General features: G+C 45.8%; 1 protein-coding gene across 1 annotated transcript in view; it reads left to right on the top strand.

Annotated features, from left to right (window-relative positions):
* Positions 1-23,370, top strand: part of LOC147108605 (docking protein 5-like) — a 171,135-nt gene that overhangs the window by 108,623 nt on the left and 39,142 nt on the right. The window contains exon 6 of the mRNA XM_086005285.1: positions 18,915-19,035. Within this exon, the coding sequence (XP_085861411.1) occupies positions 18,915-19,035 (121 nt within the window). The remainder of the gene's footprint in view (positions 1-18,914; positions 19,036-23,370) is intronic.

Below are 23,370 nucleotides of genomic sequence, written 5' to 3'. Positions count from 1 at the left end.
TTGACAGCAGGTTCCCTACCCGCTGTCAAAAAACTTTTTTTCCCAGCTGACCTGCCACCAAACACACCTGCTGACCCCCCGAAAAATTCTCCCCTTTGTTTCCTATCTGTTAATAAACCTTCTATCCATACTGCTATAATTTTTATACAGCTGATTTTTTTGTGTCAAGTTTCCCGTGATACACCTTCTTTAAAAGCCTTCTGATAATCCATGTATACCTCAACTATTGCGTTCCTTTTATCTATACAATCAATTACATGTTAAGATATCCAAATTGAGTTCCATTAATGTCTTCAAACCCTATTCCTTTTCAACAATTATCTCTAACTATTGTACGTCATTTCCTCCTGTACACCTACATTCTCACTTCCACCATTACTTGATAAAACTAATGGTCCAGAACTTCGGGTCGGAGGCTTCCCGCAGGTGCAAGCCTCTGACCTGCACTTACCTCGTGCGCCGGCCGTTGTGCTGTGGGCCCGCGTGGGATTCCGATCCTGGGCCTCCTCCAACTGCCGGCACACAGTGCTTGCGTATCCCAGGGGCGCAGTTAGTTCAAAGCGCCCCCTGGGATCACGTGGGCCATGGAGAGCCAATGGTAGCATGGAATCTGTATTCATAGATTTGACAGGAAGAGCTGTCAAATCTATGAATACAATTTAGCCCCAAACATCACTAAAACTTCAAATAAATGAAAAAAAAATCACATTTTTAAAATAAGTATAAATTACATAAAATAACTAATTTAAACAATAATTTAAATTTTTGAAAAATGTAATTACAGTTTCTAATGGGGCTAAAAATAAACTTACCTTTCTTTAAAGTATTTAAAAATAATAAATCTGTGGAAAAAATGTTTTAATTTAACTTAATTCGCCACAAGCAGGCCTTGCGACTACTTTTTACAAGCGTAGCTCCTGGAGACTTACCCTCCCGGAGAAACCTGCAAAAAAAATGAAAGTTCCAGGCGTACGCACTGTCTTGTTTTGCACAGTTTGTACAAAAATAATAAATTGCTGGACAGCGGAGTATTACAGTTTAACTCTTTTATTAAGCATTAGGTCTGTGATCTTACTCATAGCAGCACCCGTGGGGAAAAGCCTGGCATTAGGAGCCCTAGCCTGGGTCTTCAAAACAATAGTAGTCCTTACAGATGGCTGCAGGCCAATGACAACTCAGCGTGTGATCACATGTGAATATAATAGGTATTCTTTACAGATGCCTGCGGGCCAATGATAATTCAATATGCAAATGTTACATCCCCTTTTAAAAGAAAAATGTTATGCATTACTTTTAACTCTTTCTTCTACATAATGTTCTCGGCAGCATAAACAGATAAGTAAACTCAGCATTTAACTAGCACTGAAAACATCTCAGCGTGTCAATAATGATGTACAGTTTTTTTTAGGGCAGCGATCTGCCTACACCCTTTGACAGTTCACAAGTCAAGGATAACTCTAGGCTTGACCTCTCGTCCCGGCCTTGTGTGATATGGAACTGAGCATGCTCCTGAATCGGTCAACAATTCAGGTTCAGGTTTAGGTTCAGGTAAGTATGATGTGTTTTGTGTATTGCTCTGTTCATCACACTCTGTTGAACTGATCCTCTTGTCAGAATGACGGTGTTGTTCCTTGGTGTTCAGGAGGTGCCTGCGATTGCGGTGGTACACCTGTCCTTCTGGGGTGCAGACGTGATACGATCGCTCAGTGTCAGCTGGCTGGATGACAACTGCTGGCTTCCAGTAGTCATGCTCCTGGATTCTGATGGATTCTCCATTGTGCAGCGGCGGCAGTAGTCTAGCTGACCTGTCATAGTATCTCTTTTGGTGTTGCTGTCTCTGTACACGTTTTGCATGCATTTGCTTGCAGCTGACGACCTCTGGCTGCAGCTGCTGGTTGGTGCTTGGAAGGATTGAGCGAAGTCTGCGGCTCATCAACAGCTGTGCTGGTGACTTGAAGTTGTCAACCGGTGTGTTGCGGTACTCAAGGAGACTGATGTAGGGGTCTCTTTTGTCTGCTTTGGCTTTGTCCATGAGTGTTTTTGCAATCTGGCCAGTTTTTTCAGCAAGGCCATTACTTTGAGGGTAATGTGGGCTTGATGTGACATGTGTGAAATCCCATGCCTTGGCAAACGACTCGAACTCTTTTGATTTGTATTGGAGGCATTGTCTGAGACTAAAGTCTCTACCACGCCATGCCTGGCAAAGGCTGCCGTTAGCTTGTGGGTCACAGCTGCAGATGTGGTGCTGTGAAGCTTGTCCAGTTCAAAAAATCTGCTGTAGTAATCAACAGTCACTATGTAGTCCTCGTTGTTCCATGTGAACAGATCCGTAACCGCGACCTGCCAGGGCCTGTCTGGGATACGATGAGGTATCATGGGCTCTTTGACATTTGATGGGACGCGTTCTAGACAAATGGAACATTTTCCGACAATGTTCTCAATGTGTTTGCACATTCCGGGCCAAAACATAATAGGCCAATAATTCCTGTCCCAACGCGTGAGTACGGACGGGGTACTCACGCGTGGGCCTGGAGGAATTGCCGGTTTTCAGCATGCACAGCGCATGCGGGGAAAACCGGCATTTCCTCTCCTCTGACCCAAGGGGTTAAGAGGCAGAACGCATGCGAGGTTTCAGGTAGCACGTGCGCGCTGAACTTCCCTTTTTTTTTGAAGAGTTGCCCGTGGGGAAAAGACTCCGGTTTTTACGCGTGAAAAAAGCAGCCGTAAGTACTTACTTTTAACAGGTAAGTGGTCTATTAAGTAAAATTAGAAATTTTTTCCACAGATTCATTATTTTTGAAGACTTTACAGTAATTTAAGTGTATTTTTAGCCCCGATTTTTTATATAATAATTTTTTTCAAAATTTAAAATTATTGTTTAAAATAGTTTTTTACAGTTATTTACAGTTCATTTAAGTAGTGCGATGTTTTTTAAAATTTTCTTTCAAGTTTAAGTAGTGTTTTGGGTCCAGGAGTTTTCATGAGTTTGACAGTTCTTACTATCAAACTCATGAATGAACTTTTGCAACCTCAAATTGGTTGCCCAGTGCTCACGTGATCCCAGCCGGCTCATCGCACTAAGTACACCGCTGGGTCATGCACGCACAACGCGGCAGGACCTGAAGCGGGCCAGTGACAGGAAATGCAATGCGGACCAGGATTGAAATGTCAGCGCGCCGGGTAAGTGCACATCGGGGGTTTGCACGCACGGCAAGCCCCCGAACCTAATTTCTGGGCCAATGTCACGTGCTCTTTGTTTGCATTTTTCCATGCCCATATGTCCAGCATGAATTTTTGTCAACATCTCTTCTCTGAGACTGGTAGGAATGATGATTTTCTCCCCTTTGAAGACGATTCCGTTGATTTGTGACAGTTCGCCTCTGTGGTTCCAGAATTCAGATATGCTCTGAGGGCATTTCCTCCTTTCCTCAGGCCATCCTTCATGTATGACTTTGCTCAGCAGTGTGAGTTGTGCATCTTTCTCTGTTCCTGCTTGGATCTCCTTCAGTTTTGAGTCACTCACAGGTAAGCTGTTGTACACCATGTGCACCTGCACATCCATGCCTTCACTGAGGCTGCTGTCCTGGTAGCTAAGAGACTTTCTGGAGAGCGTGTCTGTGACAGGAATGTCTTTGCCTGGATGGTGAATGATTGTGAAGTCGTACTTCTGTAGCTGAATGATCACTCTGTAGCCTTGGTGGGGCTGCGGCTAGTGGTTTCCTCATGATTGACTCGAGGGGCTTGTGGTCGGATTCCACAATGACTTGTCAGCCATAGACGTACTGGTGGAAATGCTTACATCCAAACAGAATTGCATGTAGCTCTTTCTCGATTTGAGCATAGTTGATTTCACTGTCTGAGAGAGATCTGGAAGCGTAGCCGATGGGCTTTCCTTCTTGCAGTAACACTGCACCTAGTCCATACTTTGACGTGTCCACTTGTAGTCTGAGCTCTTTATTGGGGTCAAAGTAGACAAGAACTGGTCCTGGTTCTCTGGTGATTAGGTCTTTCATTTTCTGAAATGCTGTGTCATGTTGTTTGTCCCACAGGAACGCATTGGATTGTTTGAGCAACTGATGCATGGGTGCGTTGATTTCGGAGAGGCTCGGGGCAAACTTGGCTAAGTAGTTAACCATGCCTAGTACTGTCTCTAGCTCTGCGCAGTTCTTCGGCGGCTCCATCTTCTTGATGGTGGAGATTTTATTTGGATCCGGCTTAATGCCATCAGCTGAGAGGTGATGCCCAAAATAACTGATCTCGATGGATCCGATTATGCTTTTCTTGGGGTTGAGCCGGATACCTTTCTCTCGTGATCTTTGTAGCATTGCACAGAGGTTCCTGTCATGTTCCTCTCTATTCCTGCCATAGATGAGGATGTTGTCTACGGTTGCGACGACTACATCGAGGCCATCATAGGTTTCGTCGATCTTCCGCTGGAATTCATCCTGAGCTGAGATAAGACCAAATGGTAAACGTAGAAATCGGTAGCGTCCAAATGGTGTGTTGAACATTGTTAGCTTAGATGACTCTTCTGTGAGCTTGATAGCCCAGTATCCTGATCGTGCCTCCATTGCACTGAAGTAACGTGCTCCCACTAGCTTGGGTGTGATGTCATCTAGTGTTAGTAAAGGGTAGTGAGGGCATTTGATAGCTTTGTTCAAATCTCTGGGGTCGAGACAGACTCTGAGCTTGCCTGTACGTGGTTTCTCAACCACTACTAACGCATTGACCCACTCTGTCGGTTCTGTTTCCTGGACGATGATTTCTGTATTCTCCATGCTCTGCAGCTCCTCCTTCAGGCGACTATATAGAGCAAGGGGTATCCTTCTCGGTGGGCAAACCACTATTCACCTGGGAATAGTCCGATTCCTTTGAAAACGTCAGCAAACTCCTCCATGACTGTCTGCTTCTCAACTGGTGCTGTCAATGATAGCACTAGCTTGATGAGATCCATGTCTAAACATGCCTTTAGACCTAGCACTGGATGTGCTTGAGTGTCAACAATGTAAAAGTCCAACATCATGTCACTTTCTTTGTACTTGCATTTCATCACACACGTGCCTTTTACAATGAGCTGCTCACCCCCATAGCTGGTCAGTCTGCATGAGGTGGGCTGTAGCTCACACTCATCCTTCAAGCTGTGATACTCACTCAGAGGAATTACATTAACCTAAGCTCCAGTGTCTAGTTTAAACTTAAGCTCTTTGCCCTGTTTTCCTCTCTCAATATCTGCAAAGGCTTGCTCAGTCTCTGAAATCTGTTTTTTCTGTGACACAGAATCAATAAACAGTTCCTCTGCATTTGGCTCTCTACCTGGCATTTGGCTGTCACTCACTGTGTGTACTGCTATTTCAAAAACAGTCCTGCAAACTTTAGCAAAGTGGTTCCGTTTACCACATTTAGCACATTGCCTTCCTTTGGCAGGGCAGTGCTCCTTTTCCCCATGCACCTTGTTTCCACAATATCCACAGTTTTTGAAGCATTTTATGTCTGTGTTGCTCATTTTTAGAACTCTCTCTACTCTTTCTGTTCTGAAACACGCTCACTGGGCGGTGTTCTTTGGTGTGTGTCCATTAACTGCATGCACTTTCTGTTCACGTGAGCTGCTCGTGGCGCCGGTTATGGTTTTCAACTGTGCTTGTGCTAGCTCGTGCGATCTAGCTATGTCCATATCTTTGTCCAGCGTTAGCCCGGACCCAACATTCAAAAGTTTCTCGCTCACTTTAGCTGAATGTATTCCAAACATGATGCGGTCTCTGACCATCTCATCTTTATTTGCATATTCACAGTCTTTTACCAGCAGTTTTAACTCAGTCACAAACTGTTCAAACGACTCACTAGCTCCTTGTACTTTCTCCTGAAACTTGTACCTAGTGAATATTGTATTTGTCTTGGGCATCACATATGATTCAAAACGGTCAAAATAACTTTTCAGTACCTTTGCTTCATCCGCGGTGAGAGACCATGTGTTAAAATTGTCTCTCCCCTTTTCTCCGATCCACAGGAGTAGATAACTGCATCTTTCTTCCTCCCCTTTGCTTTTCAGCGGACCCGAGAATATCAACTCCACGTGTTGCTTGAACTTGCGCCATTCTCCAAGTAAGTTCAAAGATTTCCAATCCATTCAAGGCAAGGGAGCTCCAATGATGTCCATTTGCAATCCCTGTTCTGACACCATGTCTTGTTTTACACACTTAGTATAAAACTAATAAATTGCTGGACAACGGAGTATTACAGTTTAACTCTTTTATTAAGCATTAGGTCTGTGATCTTACTCATAGCAGCACCCGTGGGGAAAAGCCTGGCATTAGGACCCCTAGCCTGGGTCTTCAAAACAATAGTAGTCCTTACAGATGCCTGCAGGCCAATGACAACTCAGCCTGTGATCACATGTGAATATAATAGGTATTCCTTACAGATGTCTGCGGGCCAATGATAAGTCAATATGCAAATGTTACACGCGCTGCCTCTCCTGCGCATGCGTTCGACCTATGAACCCCTTCCTTTAAGGGACTGGAAGTTCCAGTTTCCCACGCATGCGCAGTGCATGCACAAAACCGGCACTTTTGTTGGGCCTACGCGTGTGTACTGGCCTCGCTAGACGTGCTCATATCTAGTTATCCAGCAAGTTAAACACTTATTCAAATAATTCCTCGTGAAGCCGTTTCGCTGTTTGAAGATTTACTTGAACAAAATTTGTGAAACTGTAAACAAAGACAAAGTATGTTTTGTACATTATCTGAGTACTATACATTCAATATTACATAAGATATAAACATATTTACAACAGTAGAATAGACTAATTGTATAACTAACTAACATTTGGACTGTACTTCTGTAAATATCAACTATTACTTCTCATGAACATAGTATTGTCAAAATACTACACTGACAAAGTTGCTATTATGCTAACAAACAAAGATACTCACAGATATTGCGCCTAGCCTAACATATGAGATCAGATTACATTGGATTGAGGATCCCTTATGGCAGATCCTCCATTACTCTGCTAGGTTCTTTCTGGAATTCTACTTCCTGGGTCAAACAGGAAGAAAGGTAGAAAGGTCAAATGAACTCTGCTGCATACAAACACTGTTAACAGAATAACCACTACCAGAGGGTGCTGTCTGCATGTAAAATGTCCATAATGTCCATAAGTCCAGAACACTCCCCGTCTGGGGTCGTGAATGACTCCACATAGTCCGAAATCTACTTGCCACTGGAGTCCTCTGGCGACAAAAGAAGAACCACCTCAGAGACAGTCCGTCGGTGTCGATGATAGGATGCAGGTTGTGTAGACTGCTGTGAGGGGGTAGGTTGCGTTCTGCTACACACAGTTCCAATCTGGGTATGGTGAGGTCTGGCTGGGGCGCCAACTTGACCCTGTCAAAGACAAAGCCGGTTTTGCTTTGTCCATCTTGAGTGGTGATCTTCAGATAAGCCACACTTGCAATGGCCTTAGCGGATGCGTCTGCAAAGACACAAAGCTCTTTGAATTGGGCATTTAAGGGAGAGAAAGACGTATAGCAGCGAGGTATTCGGATCTCCTGTAAGTCTTGGAGTGAGTCTCTCCATCTGTCCCACTCTGCTTCCATCTCTTCAGGGAGAGGTGAATCCCACTCTTCAGCGCGTGTGGAGAGTTCCCTGAGGAGCAGCCTGCCTTGTATGGTGACAGGGGCTAAGAAGCCGAGAGGGTTGTATTGACTGTTGACTGAGCTGTCCTCTACGTGTGAAGGGTTTCTTGGCATCTAAGACTTGGAACGTGAACGTGTCTGTGCTTATATTCCAAGACACTCCTAGGTTACGCTGTAGGGGGAAGTTATCAGTGAAGAGGTCTAGATCATTGACATCCTTAGCACGATCTTCAGGGTGGAATGACTCCATCACTGCTGATCTGTTAGAGGCTATCTTGTGCAGCCTGAGGTTGGATAGTGCAAGTAGTTCCTGAGCTCGTCCGAGGGGACTGATGGCCTCTGCTTCGGTCGGGAATGACTTCAGTGTGTCGTCGACATAGAACTCTCATTCGATGAACCAAAGTCGTCGTCTTCTTCCTTGTCAGCCCTCCTCAGTCCGTATATGGCGACAGCAGGGGACGGGCTATTCCCGAAGACATGGACACGCATTCTGTAGTCCACAATGTCTCTGTTGGGGTCGTTGTCCTGATACCACAGGAAGTTTCTGTGGTCTTCTCTCACCACAAAGCAATGAAACATGTGCTGGATATCGGCAGTGATGGCGACGGGCTCTTTCCTGAATCTCATGAGTACTCCCAAGAGGCTGTTGTTAAGATCGGGCCCCATGAGGAGTACGTCGTTGAGAGAGACTCCCTGATATGGTGCACTGGAGTCAAACACCACGCGGATCTGTTCCGGCTTTTTGGGGTGATAGACTCTGAAGGAAGGGAGGTACCAACACACTTGGCCTTCCTGGAGTGGAGGAGCTATCTCTGCATGATCGTTGACAAGCATTTTCTTTACAAATTCTAGGAAGTGTGCTTTCATCTTTGTCTTGTGAGCGTCCCTGAGGCACACATCTCCAACAACGACCCAGCCGAGGTCTAGCCTTTGGGCGAAAGGGACGTCATGTGGACCATTGATGTTCCCTTATCTTATGTATCCTCAGGATGTCCCTTCCCAACAACAGAAGTATGCCTGCATCTGGATCAAGAGGTGGGATCTCGTCTGCAATGCGTCTCAGATGACGAGCTGCATTCGGAGTGGGAATCTCAGAACGGTTGTCGGGGACTTGATTACATTCGATGAGTGTAGGAAGGGGGAGGCTAATCTTCCCGTCGGCTGACTCAACAACATACCCGCAGGCCCTCCTGCCAGCTGTCTCTGAAAGTCCAGCACACGTCTTCAGCGTGTAAGGCAACGGACTTCCTTTGACCTTGAAGATGTTAAAGAACTCGGATCTTGCTAGAGAACGATTGCTTTGTTCGTGTAGTATGGCATACATCTTCTCAGATTCTTGGTGACGTCCTACAGGGTACACATTAATGAGGCATATCTTGGAGCATGCTCTTGCGCTCACTCCTTCTCCACACACCTCGGTGCACCTGGATGTAATCTCCGGACCAGCAGCTCCCTCTCTCTCCCCGCCATGCTCTGAGGCAGGAGGAGGCGACAGCGCGCCATAGATTACGTGAGCGACCATGCCGGCATACAGTTTACAGGAGAAAGGGATGGAGGCCCGCACATCTCTACAGACGCAAGCACTTCGTATCGCATGCCACAAGTTGCCAACCAAGGTCAAAGCAGACGGCGTGCCTCAAGCCGCAGAGTCTCCCCCAGCAGAACGGAAGACACGGTGCAGAGGAATAGGACGCTGAATAGAGAAAGTCAGAGGCAAATCCCCTCTCGGTTCCTTGAGACCCCCAACAGAGCCCCTAGCCAAGGCAACCCTGGCACAGGTCCCAGCACCTACGACCTCGCCAAATACCTTGCACGCACCCAGCTGGTGACTTCGGGGTTAATTAAGTTTGATGACAGGCCGGAGAATTATTGGGCTTGGAAGTCCTGCTTCCACGATGCCATATCGAGCTTAGACCTGTCGGCATGAGAAGAGCTCGGCCTCCTTAGCAAATGGCTCGGTCCAGAGTCCGCCGGACAGGCCTCCAGGATAAAAGCGGCCAATGTGGGACAGCTGCCAGAGGGGCTGAAGAAGGCTTGGGCGAGGCTGGAAGAAAGCTACGGCTCGCCCGAAGCCATTGAAAGGGCTCTCTTTGACAGGTTGGAGAACTTTCCGAGGTTGACAAGTAAGGAACCCCAGAAGCTCCGCGACCTTGGAGATCTGCTGTCGGAACTCGAAGCCGCAAAGCAGGATGGCTACCTACCCGGTCTATCGTACTTAGACACTTCCAGATGGGTAAGTCCCATCATTGAGAAGCTTCCATTTAACCGGCAGGAGAAGTGGATAACGTTTGGATCAAAGTTCAAGCTAAAGCACAACGTGGTGTTCCCACCATTCTCTGCGTTCGTTAAATTGATCCGTAAAGAAGCCAAAGCCAGAAACGCCCCAGCTTCAACTTCTTCTCCTCCCACCCAGCACTTGCCAGAAGAGACAAGTTCGACAGACATGGAAAGACACCAATATCTGTCCACAAAATGCAAGTGTCCTCAACTGAGCACACAAAGATTCAGAAGAAACCTGAGGATATGAGCAAACAATGCCCTATCCACAACAAGCCCCATCCTTTAAAGAAGTGCAGAGGCTTCAGGGAGATGTCCCTGGAAGATCGGAAACATTATCTTAAAGAGAACTCTATATGTTTCAAGTGCTGCTCTTCCACGAGCCATCTCGCCAAGAACTGCAAGGTAGATGCAAAATGCACAGAAGGCAAAAGTGATCGGCACATTTCAGCACTCCACCCAGGCCCAGCTTCTTCGAAATTAGAGTCGCCTCCTCCTGCTTCAGAGCACGGCGGGGAGAGAGAGGGAGCTGCCGGTCCAGAGATTACATCCAGGTGCACCGAGGTGCGTGGAGAAGGAGTGAGTGCAAGAGCATGCTCCAAGATATGCCTCGTTAATGTGTACCCCGCAGGATGTCACCAGGAATCTGAAAAGATGTATGCCATACTAGATGAACAAAGCAATCGTTCTCTAGCAAGATCCGAGTTCTTCAACATCTTCAAGGTCAAAGGAAGTCCGTCGCCTTACACGCTGAAGATGTGTGCTGGACTTTCAGAAACAGCCTGCAGGAGGGCCTGCGGTTACGTTGTTGAGTCAGCCAACGGGAAGATTAGCCTCCCCCTTCCTACACTCATCGAATGTAATCAAGTCCCCGACAACCGTTCTGAGATTCCCACTCCGAATGCAGCTCGTCATCACCGTCATCTGAGACGCATTGCAGACGAGATCCCACCTCTTGATCCAGATGCAAGCATACTTCTGTTGTTGGGAAGAGACATCCTGAGGGTACATAAGATAAGGGAGCAGATCAACGGTCCACATGACACCCCTTTCGCCCAAAGACTAGACCTCGGCTGGGTCGTTGTTGGAGATGTGTGCCTCAAGGGTGCTCACAAGCAATTTAAGGTGAGCACACTCAAGACTTCCATCTTGGAGAGTGGTCATCCAAGCTACCTTACCTCATGCAGTAGTCAGATCCGAGTGACAGAGATGTTCAGTCATACGGCTCAGCCTCAGAAAACCCCAGCGCTGATCTCCACAGACAGCACACAGATGATGCTCACTGGAGAGAACCCGGGTCAGTCAGTCTTCTGTCGCACCGCCAACGACCACAAACTTGCTCCATCGATCGACGACATGAGGTTCCTCCAGATTATGGACAATGAAGTCTCTCGTGACAGCTCTAACAGCTGGGTTGCACCCTTACCCTTCCGGAACCCCAAACGACGGCTGCCGAACAACAGGGGGTATGCCTATAATCGTCTTAACTCACTCCATCGCACACTAGGGAAGAAGCCAAAGATGAAAGCACACTTCCTAGAATTTGTCAAGAAAATGCTTGTCACGATCATGCAGAGATAGCTCCTCCACTCCAGGACGGCCAAGAGTGTTGGTACCTCCGTTCCTTTGGAGTCTACCACCCCAAAAAGCCGGAACAGATCCACGTGGTGTTTGCCTCCAGTGCACCATATCAGGGCGTCTCTCTCAACGACGTACTCCTCACAGGGCCCGATCTTAACAACAGCCTCTTGGGAGTGCTCATGAGATTCAGGAAAGAGCCCGTCGCCATCACTGCCGATATCCAGCACATGTTTCATTGCTTCGTGGTGAGAGAAGACCACAGAGACTTCCTCCGCTTCCTGTGGTATCGGGACAATGACCCCAATAGAGACATTGTGGACTACAGAATGCGTGTCCATGTCTTCGGGAATAGCCCGTCCCCTGCTGTCGCCATATACGGACTAAGGAGGGCTGCCAAGGAAGAAGACGACGACTTTGGCAGTGATGTGAGAGGGTTCATCGAACGAGAGTTCTATGTCGACGACGCACTGAAGTCATTCCCGACCGAAGCAGAGGCCATCAGTACCCTCGGACGAGCCCAGGAACTACTTGCACTATCCAACCTCAGGCTGCATAAGATAGCCTCTAACAGACCAGCAGTGATGGAGGCATTCCCCCCTGAAGATCGTGCTAAGGACGTCAAGGACCTAGATCTCTTCACTGATGACCTCCCCTTACAGCGTAGCCTAGGGGTGTCGTGGAACATAGCAACAGACACGTTCACGTTCCAAGTCTTAGACGTCAAGAAACCCTTCACACGTAGAGGAGTGCTCTCTACAGTCAACAGCCTATATGACCCTCTCAGCTTCTTAGCCCCTGTCACCATACAAGGCAGGCTGCTCCTCAGGGAACTCTCCACATGCGCTGAAGAGTGGGATTCACCTCTCCCTGAAGAGATGGAAGCAGAGTGGGACAGATGGAGAGACTCACTCCAAGACTTACAGGAGATCCGAATACCTCGCTGCTATTCGTCTTTCTCTCCCTTAAATGCCCAATTCAAAGAGCTTTGTGTCTTTGCAGACGCATCCGCTAAGGCCATTGCAAGTGTGGCTTATCTGAACGTCACCACTCAAGATGGACAAAGCAAAATCGGCTTCGTCTTTGGTAAGGCCAAGTTGGCGCCCCAGCCAGACCTCACCATACCCAGATTGGAACTGTGCGCAGCAGTATTAGCAGTTGAGATTGCCGAGTTCATAGAAGACGAGATTGATCTGAAGTTCGACAGCATCACATATTATATAGACAGCAAAGTGGTGCTAGGATACATCCATAACCAAAGTAGACGGTTCTACATATACGTGAACAAAAGAGTCCAACGTATTCGACAGTCCACGTCCCCCGACCAGTGGAAGTACGTCCCGACAGACCTGAACCCAGCTGACCATGGGTCTAGATCTGTAACAACGTCCCTACTCAGTAGCACGACTTGGCTGTCAGGACCTGCTTTTCTTCAGGATCCATTCCCACACTTCTCCGAAATCAATGAGTCATTCGACCTACTCAACCCTGTTTCTGACTGCGAGATACGCCCACAAGTAACAGCGAACGTTACCCAAATCTGTAAGGACCTGATGAGCACCAAATGCTTCGAGCGTTTCTCCAAATGGAACACTCTCATAAAGACGATAGCACGCCTAACCCATATAGCTCATACCTTCTCCTAGCCTACGCAAGGGAGTAACTGCCATGGGTGGCACATCTGTCGGAAGAGTCCCTCTGAAGAGGAGCTCAAGAGAGCCACAATCCTTGTGATAAAGAGTGTCCAACACGAGTGTTATTCAGAAGAGTTGAAGTGCATAGCAGCAGAACACAACCTACCCCCTCACAGCAGTCTACGGAAGCTGCATCCCATCGTCGACACCGACGGCCTTCTCAGAGTTGGGGGACGCATATCGCAGTCTCAACTAGGAACGAATGCAACCAACCCCATCCTCATTCCAGGTCGTCATCATCTGGCCATTCTGCTTGTGCATTATCATCATGAGGCCGTGAAGCACCAGGGCAAACATTTCACCGAAGGTGCCATCAGAGCAGACGGCCTCTGGTTGGTTGGAGCTAAGAGATGTATCAGCGGCACGCTTTTCAAATGTGTCACTTGCAAGAAACTCCGTGGGAAGATGGAGCACCAACAGATGGCAGAACTGCCAGCCGAGCGGCTACAAGTAGCACCATCTTTCACCTACGTAGGCGTCGATGTCTTCGGACCATGGGACGTGGTCTCACGCTGCACCAGAGGAGGGCACGCCAACAGCAAGAGGTGGGCGGTGATGTTCTCATGTATGTCCACAAGAGCTGTACACATCGAAGTCATAGAAACAATGAGCGCCTCCAGCTTCATAAACGCTCTGAGAAGGTTTTTCTCAATTAGAGGCCCGGCAAAGCAAATACGCTCAGATTGCAGCACAAACTTTGCTGGCGCTTGCAGAGAGCTGAAGATGGATGGATCTAGTTCCAGCTCTCAGAGTGTGGAGAAGTATCTCCAAGAGCAGAAATGCACCTGGGTATTCAACCCACCTCACTCATCCCACATGGGCGGCGCATGGGAGCGTATGATCGGCATTGCCCGTGGTATCCTCGGCTGCATGCTTCTCCAAGGTAGATCGTCGTGCCTCACACATGAGGTCTTGACCACACTGATGGCTGAGTCCACCGCCGTGATGAATGCAAGGCCCCTCATTCCAGTATCTTCAGACCCAGAATCGCCCCTCATCCTCACTCCGGCCATGCTTTTGACCCAGAAGACAGGTGTTCCCCCTTGTCCTCCAGGAGAGTTTGGGGAAAGAGAACTCTTCAAGGAAGAATGGAAACGAGTCCAAAGTCTGGCAGACATGTTTTGGAACAGGTGGCGAAGGGAGTACCTCAACACACTACAGAGCCGACGCAAGAGGCCGGATCTCAAAGAAGGAGATGTTGTCTTGATGAGGGACAATCAGGTAAAAAGGAATGAGTGGCCTATGGCTATCATCGTGAAGTCCCATCCCAGCCGGGACGGGAGAGTGAGAAAGGTGGACTTGAGAGTCATCAATGAAGGAACAGCGAAGGTCTTCTCTCGGCCCGCCTCTGAGGTGGTTCTTCTTTTGTCGCCAGAGGACTCCAGTGTCAAGTAGAGTTCGGACTATGTGGAGTCGTTAATGACCCCAGACGGGGAGTGTTCTGGACCAATGGACTTTTTACATGCAGTGAACATTTTATATGCAGATAGCACCCTCTGGTGGTGGTTATTGTGTTAGCAGTTTGTATGCTGGAAAGGTCATCTGACCTTTCTACCTTTCTTCCTGTGTGAGGTCATTTGACCTTTGTTCCTTTCTTCCTGTGAGAGGTCACTTGACCTTCGTACCTTTCTTCCTGTGTAACACAGCAAGTAGAATTCCAGGAAGAACCTGGCAGTAATGGAGGATTCCATAAGGGTTTCACAATCCAATGTAATCTGATTTCATATGTTAGGCCACACTATCTGTGAGTATCTTTGTTTCTTAGCATAATAGCAACGTTGTCAGAGTAGTATTTTGATAACACTATGTTTATAAAAGGTTAATATTTGATAGTTACAGAAGTGAGTCCAAATGTTAATTAGTTATACAATTAATCTATTCTACTGTTGTAAATATGTTTATATCTTATGTAATATTGAATGTATAGTACTCAGTTTATGTACAAAACATACTTTATCTTTGTTTACAGTTTCACAAATTTGTTCAAGTAAAGCTTCAAAACAGCAAACGGCTTCACGAAGAATTATTTTTGAATAAGTGTTTAACCTGCTGGATAACTAGATAGGAGCACGTCTAGCACGGCCAGTGCAGCATTGTTTGCTCATATCCTCAGGTTTCTTCTGAATCTTTGTGTTCTCAGTTGAGGACACTTGCATTTTGTGGACAGATATTGGTGTCTTTCCATGTCTGTCAAACTTCTCTCTTCTGGCAAGTGCTGGGTGGGAGGAGAAGAGGTCGAAGCTGGGGTCGTTCCTGGCTTTGGCATCTTTACGGATGAATTTGGCAAATGCAGAGAATGGTGGGGAGGCCACGTTGTGCTTTAGCTTGAACTTTGATCCAAATGTTATCCACTTCTCCTGCAGGTTAGCTGGAAGCTTCTCAATGATGGGACTTACCCCTCTGGAAGTGTCTAAGTACGATAGACTGGGTAGGTAGCCATCCTGCTTTGCGGCTTTGAATTCCGACAGCAGATCTCCAAGGTCGTGGAGCTTCTAGGGTTCCTTACTCGTCAACCTCGGAAAGTTCTCCAACCTGTCAAAGAGAGCCCTTTCAATGGCTTCAGGTGAGCCATAGCTTTCTTCCAGCCTCGCCCATGCCGTCTTCAACCCCGCTGGCAGATGTCCCACTTTGGCCGCTTTTATCCTGCATGCCTGTCCGGCGGACTCTGGACCGAGCCATTTGATAAGGAGGCCGAGCTCTTCTCCTGCCGACAGGTCTAAGCCCAATATGGCATCGTGGAAGCAGGACTTCCAAGCCCGATAATTCTCCGGCCTGTCATCAAACTTGGTTAACCCTGTAGTCACCAGCTGGGTGCATGCAAGGTACTTGGCAAGGTCGTAGGTACTGGGACCTGTGCCAGGGTTGCACTGAATAGGGGTTCTGTTGGGGGTCTCATGGAAACGAGAGGGGGTTCGCTGCTGAATTTCTCTATCCAGCTTTCTATTCCTCTGCACCGTGTCTTCCGTCCTGCTGGGGGAGACTCTGCGGCTTGAGGCACGCTGTCTACTTTGACCTTGGTTGGCAACTTGGGGCATGTTATATGAAGTGCTTGCATCTGTAGAGATGTGCGGGCCTTCATCCCTTTCTCTTGTAAACTGTATGTCGGCATGGTCGCTCACGTAATCTATGGTGCGCTGTCATCGACTCTGCCGTGAAACGGGAATTAAAGGTTTGTAAGCTGTCTCGGGATCAGCTCCCTCCAAAATTGCCTCAAATACTTGTGTCTCAGCCAATGCAGCATCTATCTCTTTTTGTTGCTGCAGAGCGTCTAACGTGGCTTGGAGACGGGCCTGTTCAGCCTGGCGTTCCACTTGATGATGGGCCTGTTCCGCTTGGAGTCGGGCCTCTTCGGCTTGGAGTCGGGCCTGTTAGGCTTGGGGTTCAGCTTGAAGACGGGCCTGTCTTACTTTTATTTCTATTTCACTGTTCGCATGCGCAGCTCTGGCTTGAGCTGCTACTAGCTTAGCCCGTGCTCTGGCGATGTCCACGCTTACTCTAGAACCACCTGATGACCGTGATCCAGCTTGCGATCTGAAGTAACCGGAGCTTATAGACCGATTGTCACATTCCGCAGTTTTGTCTGCCTGTTTAAGGTCTTCTCCTCGCTGCAAAGCATTTTCGTCATTATCTTCTGACATGTTGATGTGAGGTAGGTGTGGTCTACGAGGTTAAGGCTCACTCTGAGTTCCTGCTGCTCCACTCTTCACAGCTAGCCGTATTGCTATCTTTTCACTGTACTGGCCTCACTAGACGTGCTCCTATCTAGTGATCCAGCAAGTTAAATACTTATTCAAATAATTCCTCGTGAAGCCGTTTCGCTGTTTGAAGCTTTACTTGAACAAATTTGTGAAACTGTAAACAAAAACAAAGTATGTTTTTCATTATCTGAGTACTATACATTCGATATTACATAAGATATAAACATATTTACAACAGTAGAATAGACTAATTGTATAACTAACTAACATTTGGACTGTACTTCTGTAAATATCAACTATTACTTCTCATAAACATAGTATTGTCAAAATACTACACTGACAAAGTTGCTATTATGCTAGCAAACAAAGATACTCACAGATATTGCGCCTGGCCTAACATATGAGATCAGATTACATTGGATTGAGGATCCCTTATGGCAGATCCTCCATTACTCTGCTAGGTTCTTTCTGGATTTCTACTTCCTGGGTCAAACAGGAAGAAAGGTAGAAAGGTCAAATGACCTCTGCTGCATACAAACACTGCTAACACAATAACCACCACCAGAGGGTGCTATCTGCATGTAAAATGTCCATAATGTCCATAAGTCCAGAACAGCGTGAGTACCCAGCACGTACTCACCCATGGGGACCCGAAGTTCTGGCCCATTAATAACTCTACCCAACCACCATCATCCACAACTAGATTTCCCCTTCATCCTGAATGATTCTACTCTCTCCTTAGCTATTCTTTTATATTAAATATGTTTAGGAAAGGCCTTACTATTTCCTTTTAAATTATCTGGAAGTATTTTCTTCATATTTCCATTAATCCTTTGTTATATTTTAGGTATTTTCTGACCACCTTACCCCAGATTATTTTGGTTCTCACATTTTAGCTCCCAACTCCCCATACTTTGAAGGTTGTCTATCATTGTCTTGATATCTCAGTAAGATTTCAGTCACATACCAGGGAAATGAACCGTAAATAGTGTCTGGTAAATGCTTTTAATTACTCGACTTAGCTTGTATCTGCAGAAGATTTCATTTCAGTCTTCAAAAGCAGTAAATAATTCCATTAGACTTGTTTTTACTTTATTTTCCAAAAGATTCCTACCCCCCACACCAGACAGAATGCCCTATTATCATGTGGAATTTCCTTTTAATAATCCAGTGAAATCTAATGAAACAAACCTAATTAGAAGGATGAGCATTTAACTGACGTGGCAGATCTATGACCTGAACTCATTACGTACTAATTGAGAGCCAAGGGCTTCAACCACCTGAATGACCGAGAAGATAACCCTCCATTTTAGTATTAATTAGAGAGCTGCTTAAGATTCCAAGGCTCATTCAGTCCCAGAAAATGAACAGAATTTATTTTGTGGCTTTAGGTGGCATTTTCGTTGGCACAAGACTGTGAAATAGATTTAACTGCAGAACAGTTTCCAAAATCAATTTGTAGAGGTATACTCAGCCTCAAAGAGATGCCAGCCTGTAGAATAAGTCAAATGTCTCAAGCGATTCACTCTAAAAGAACTACTAGAATTTGCCATCGGATGAGAAACATGCTCCATATCTCACTAGTCACCGAGTTTCATGTATCCTTTCATGTTTGTAAAGGACTGTAAGATAGGTCATTCAAAAAGGTAATGATTGAGATATCCATTTCACTTACTTTAAAGAAGTGTAAGTGTGTGTATACCTGAAATGATGTTGGATTGAGATACTGTGAGAATTTATAGTGTGAGTGTCTTTCAAATTATAGGTCACAGGCTGAATAAAGATATCCCTTTTCCAGTGATTTTTAAACTACAATTATCAGTTTACCGTAAGTTATTATCCTTATATAGCAATGGCTTCAAAAACTTGTTTGTATGTTATTCATGTGACTGCAAGTTAATTTATTTTAAAACTTCAAACACAGATGTGTCATCTGAATGTTTTGACACTGCCAACAAGCCATTTGAGTTCAAATTGTTACTGTATGGTATCTTTTTGTAAACTTATGGTTTTCCAACACATTTCTCTTCCAGCATCAGATCAAAGGGAATGAAAGAACAGCCTCACTGGGCACAATAATGCCTCTTCCTCGTAGTGTCTACTGGCAACACATTGCAAGACAGCACAGTGTAAACCAGCTCCACATTTTTGAAGGTAGGTACAAGGAAGTTTGCAGTAGATTGGAAAATGAAAATCTTTGACAGCATATATGTATGTTGCGGTGATTCAAAGTAACAAGAGAAAATATACAGCTAATTACTGAAGCAAAATTTACAGATCTGGATACTTATGGAGGAAGATGCTTTAATTTTTTTCTGCATTGTATATTTAGAGTGTATGCAGTTCCCGGCAGTGGTTTATGATACTCATGCTGTGAATGTTTTAGAGAAGAACTACTTAACAATTAGGGCATTCTTTGTTTCATCATAAGAATACTGTACTTGCATCATACCCTGATAGGCACAATGGAACTACAGGAAAATTTCAGCCCCGAATCTCCACTCCAATAAAATAATGGTGTGACAGTACATAAACTCAAATCCCATTGTACTTCAACAGTCAGATAGTGGTTAGTTAATGAAGTCCATATCTGTGCCTTTCTTTTTGAATTAAACAGATGATTTTGCCAAGGGGGTTGCCTTAATTGGGTGAATTGGTGAAATACTCTTCTTCATTTCCATGATGCCATTTTTCAGCATGGACATTAGTTAATAGTTTCTAAGGTAACACTTTAAGGGTTAACTGCAGATGGGACTCCCAACAAGCATATAGTGATTTAGTTTCCATTTATTTTGCAAGCACTGCCTGGCAAAGGTGTTACTCCATTTCTCTTCATGTTTCTCAGATAAGGAATTCTGCTTGGGTAAACTTATAGTGGCCTAAATTCAATGTTGTTGTGCCTGTTTTATGGGCGTATAATGAACGCAATGATAAATTTAGCAGTGGGAAGGCCTGCACCCACTACTAAATTAAGCAAGACTTTTTTTTTAGGCGGCCGGCTGAAAGGAGTGCAGGCCTCATTTCAATATTGTTGTTCAATACTGGTTTGTGAAATCTGTTTGAACTTGTCAGAGCTTGTGCAGGTTTTTTCAGGCTCTACAGCAGCTCTTAAAGGGACCACCGGAGGACACGGAAAAGGTCTGCAGATCATTTTTTTAAACTTACCTTACCTTAATGTGGAACTAGGACGAGCAGGAGTCCTTCACATGCCTTCACATTAAGACTGCAGCTGCTGCTGGCCCACACTCACTCCTGATTGCCTTCCTCCATGTCTCATCTGTGGGCCTTGGCTTCAGCCGTCTGCAATTGGTCAGGCCCCAACCAGTGAGCTGCATCGGGGAGCCCGATTGACGCCTGCAGCTTACCACAATTATGGCCCTCTATTGGTTAGACTCAATTAACTGTAACCACAATTATGGTGTTGGAGGCCTGAGGATCAATTTAGGATGGTCCTCAGACCTCTCCGTTCTGGTGCACCTTGGCTGCACGCTGCAAGGATTGCTCAAGATGTTGGGCGCTAATGAATTAAGGTCAATAGATTCTCGTTGGGAGTTGCTTTGTATATAAGAGCATGTTTACAGGAACCGTAATTACTTGGCTACCAGTACATAAAATGGGCTATGCTTTGAAGGGTTTTTGCACGAAATCCATTTGTCACAGCATAAAATGGAAATGTTCATCCCAGTCACTGTGGACTGACGGTATCGCCTGGGAGATTTGATCCGAGCTCTCAACAAACCCAAGTATTTGTAGTTGGCAAGAGCTGTCAAAGAGTTGGCAAACATCTTGACAGAGATGAGATTTATAATTAGTGCTTCTGGTGTGAAGGAAGGTGATGGGACAGACCCATCCTCCTGCCTGTTTAGACAGTATGACTTTCCTCATTGTGAAAAAATAGCCTGATACCATTAACATAAACTATAAAAAGCCACATTCTCCTGGACTATCTTTGGTGACGAGTAACTGGTGTGGAACATGGTGCATAGATATGGGTACCTGGGGTGACAACATTTGATAATGGTAACAACATTTGCATATGGGCTCTATCCAAACTTTTGCTTGTTAAGGCAGCAGTAGTTCAACATTTCTTTTTGACTGGAATCACTAAGACAGCCAAAGGAGACTTTAATGATTGGATAGCTTCATGTGGACTGTATTCCAACTTTTTTTTATTTGTTCCTGGGATGTGGGCGTCACTGGCAAGGCCGGCATTTATTGCCCATCACTTATTGCCCTTGAGAAGGCGGCAGGGATGGGTAATAAATGCTAGCCTTGTCAGTGACGCCCACATCCCAGGAACAAATTTAAAAAAAAGTTAGAATACAGTCCACATGAGCCACCACTTCTCCTTGGACTTAAACCTCATAACCACTGCTGAGAGTTACATATTCTACTTGTATGTTGGGAGTTGATTCAGATATTTTTGATGACTGAAATTAAGCAGGATCCACCTTGCATGGGAAGCAGGATAGTTTCCACTGAAGTTATTTAATGTCTGTATGAGGCATGAAAAAGACTGTTTATGACACAATCTGCATTTTACCATGTCTGGAGGAAAAAAATGTTCATGAGGAAGCAATATTAAAATGAGGCCTGCGCTTGTTTCAGGCAGCCACCAGGACCACCTAAAAAAAGGCCCTGATTAATTTAGCAACAACAACAACTTGTATTTATAAAGCAACTTTAACGTAGTAAAATATCCCAAGGTGCTTCACTGGAGTATTATAAGACAAAATATTTGACACCGAGCCACATAAGGAGAAATTAGGGCAGGTGACCAAAAGCTTGGTAAAAGAGGTAGGTTTTAAGGAGAGTCTTAAAGGAGGAAAGAGAGGCGGAGAGGTTTAGGCAGGGAATTCCAGAGCAGTGGCCCGAACGCAGGGGCAGAGTGAGCGCGGGCCATCGCACAGCTAAATTTGTCATTGTTGTACCCGGTTTACGATCATAAAACAGGCACAATGATGTTGGAATTCTCCTAAATTCCTAAAGCTTTTTCATTAAAACTAGTGCTGATAATTTTGCACCACTGGATCCTAGTTTCACTAGAGGCACTGCACATGTGATATAAACAGTACCTACAGGACTCACCCAATTGAAATGGTCGCAATTCTGTGGGGCAGGGGCGTCCAAGCTGTGCTCCTACAACCACATGCAATCCCTGAGCCTTAGAGATCCAGCTTTTGAAACCCAGTCAGTTCAGTCTTTTTTGTGCCTATTTTAATTTGTTGGATTGTCCTAATCGAAGATTTGATTAGAAAAGGGATTTTCTGGCACTGTTACCTGATTGGCAGATCAATCAGAAGAACAAGATCTGTTAATATCAGCAACTTAATACATATACACATTATTGGGAACATGGATTTAAACTTTAGATGTGGTTTCAGGTTCCATGGACAATTAGGGATGGGCAATAAATGCTGGCCTTACCAGCGACGCCCACATCCCATAAACGAGTAAAAAAAAATACAGATACATAGCCCACAAGGAGAAAGGCCTTGGACACCACTGATGTAGGGTATAAGTATAGCATACAGTATACTTTCCAGATAGAAACATAGGGCAGGAATTTAACTCAGGAGTCGGGTTGGAGGCGGGACTACAACTTTCGGGGTTATAATCCCGCCTCCATTGAGATGCGGCCAATCCATGCGATTTAAACTTGATTGACCTTGTTGAGCCCGCCCAGCGGGCCCAGCAGGCCAATTAAGGGCCACCCGGCAACAGGTGACATCACCGACTGAAATTTCATCTGTCGAGGTTTTGACAGATGAAATATCAGCATTTCACAGCTGTTTGAAGCTGTCAAACACTGACAGTCTTACTTCTAACCTGAGTCCTTCTCCACAGACTCAGTTAGAAATCTCTCCTGCACAGAAAGCTACAGGCTGTCACTTTTGACAGTTCGCAGCCATTCTGCTTTCTGTGCCGGTGAGATGAGGGACTCTCAAACCTAAAGGAAGGAAGGCTGAAAAGGTAAGAAAAGGTAATTTACACTTCTTTAATCACTTTAGACACACCAAACATACTTACCTTTGCACTCATGCACACATCATTCACCTGAACACCGACATCTCGACCCCTCCAAGTCCTTCAACCCAACGGTCCACCTCCTCTAACTTGGTGTGGCTTGGAGCCATCGGGAATCCCACACTTCAACCTTCAAAATAGGGATTAGGCTAAAAACTGCCTGTTAACTACCTGTTAACAGGCAGTTAATTGGCACTAATCCCTTCCCACCTCGGGTAGGCAGGTCCCAGTGTGGGGCGGGTACCCACCTCCTTTGAAACTGGCATGGAGGCGGGTTTGGGTGCGGGATAGGTTTGGGACCCCTGATTTCAGGATTTTAACCCCCCGCACACCTCCAATCCCGACTCCACGGCACAATGAAAATCCTGCCCATAGTGTCAATTTATGCACAGTTTATTTTAGAATAGCCAATCCATAGTTTGCACTGAGCTAAGCCTTATGCCTAATTCTAATCACTGAAGG

Source organism: Somniosus microcephalus, chromosome 13 (assembly GCF_052327205.1).
Source record: "Somniosus microcephalus isolate GS21.2 chromosome 13, FLI_Smic_1.0, whole genome shotgun sequence".
In the NCBI taxonomy this organism is placed as follows: domain Eukaryota; kingdom Metazoa; phylum Chordata; class Chondrichthyes; order Squaliformes; family Somniosidae; genus Somniosus; species Somniosus microcephalus.
Note: the sequence above shows the minus strand (reverse complement) of the source record. Positions and strands in the feature narration are given on the sequence as shown.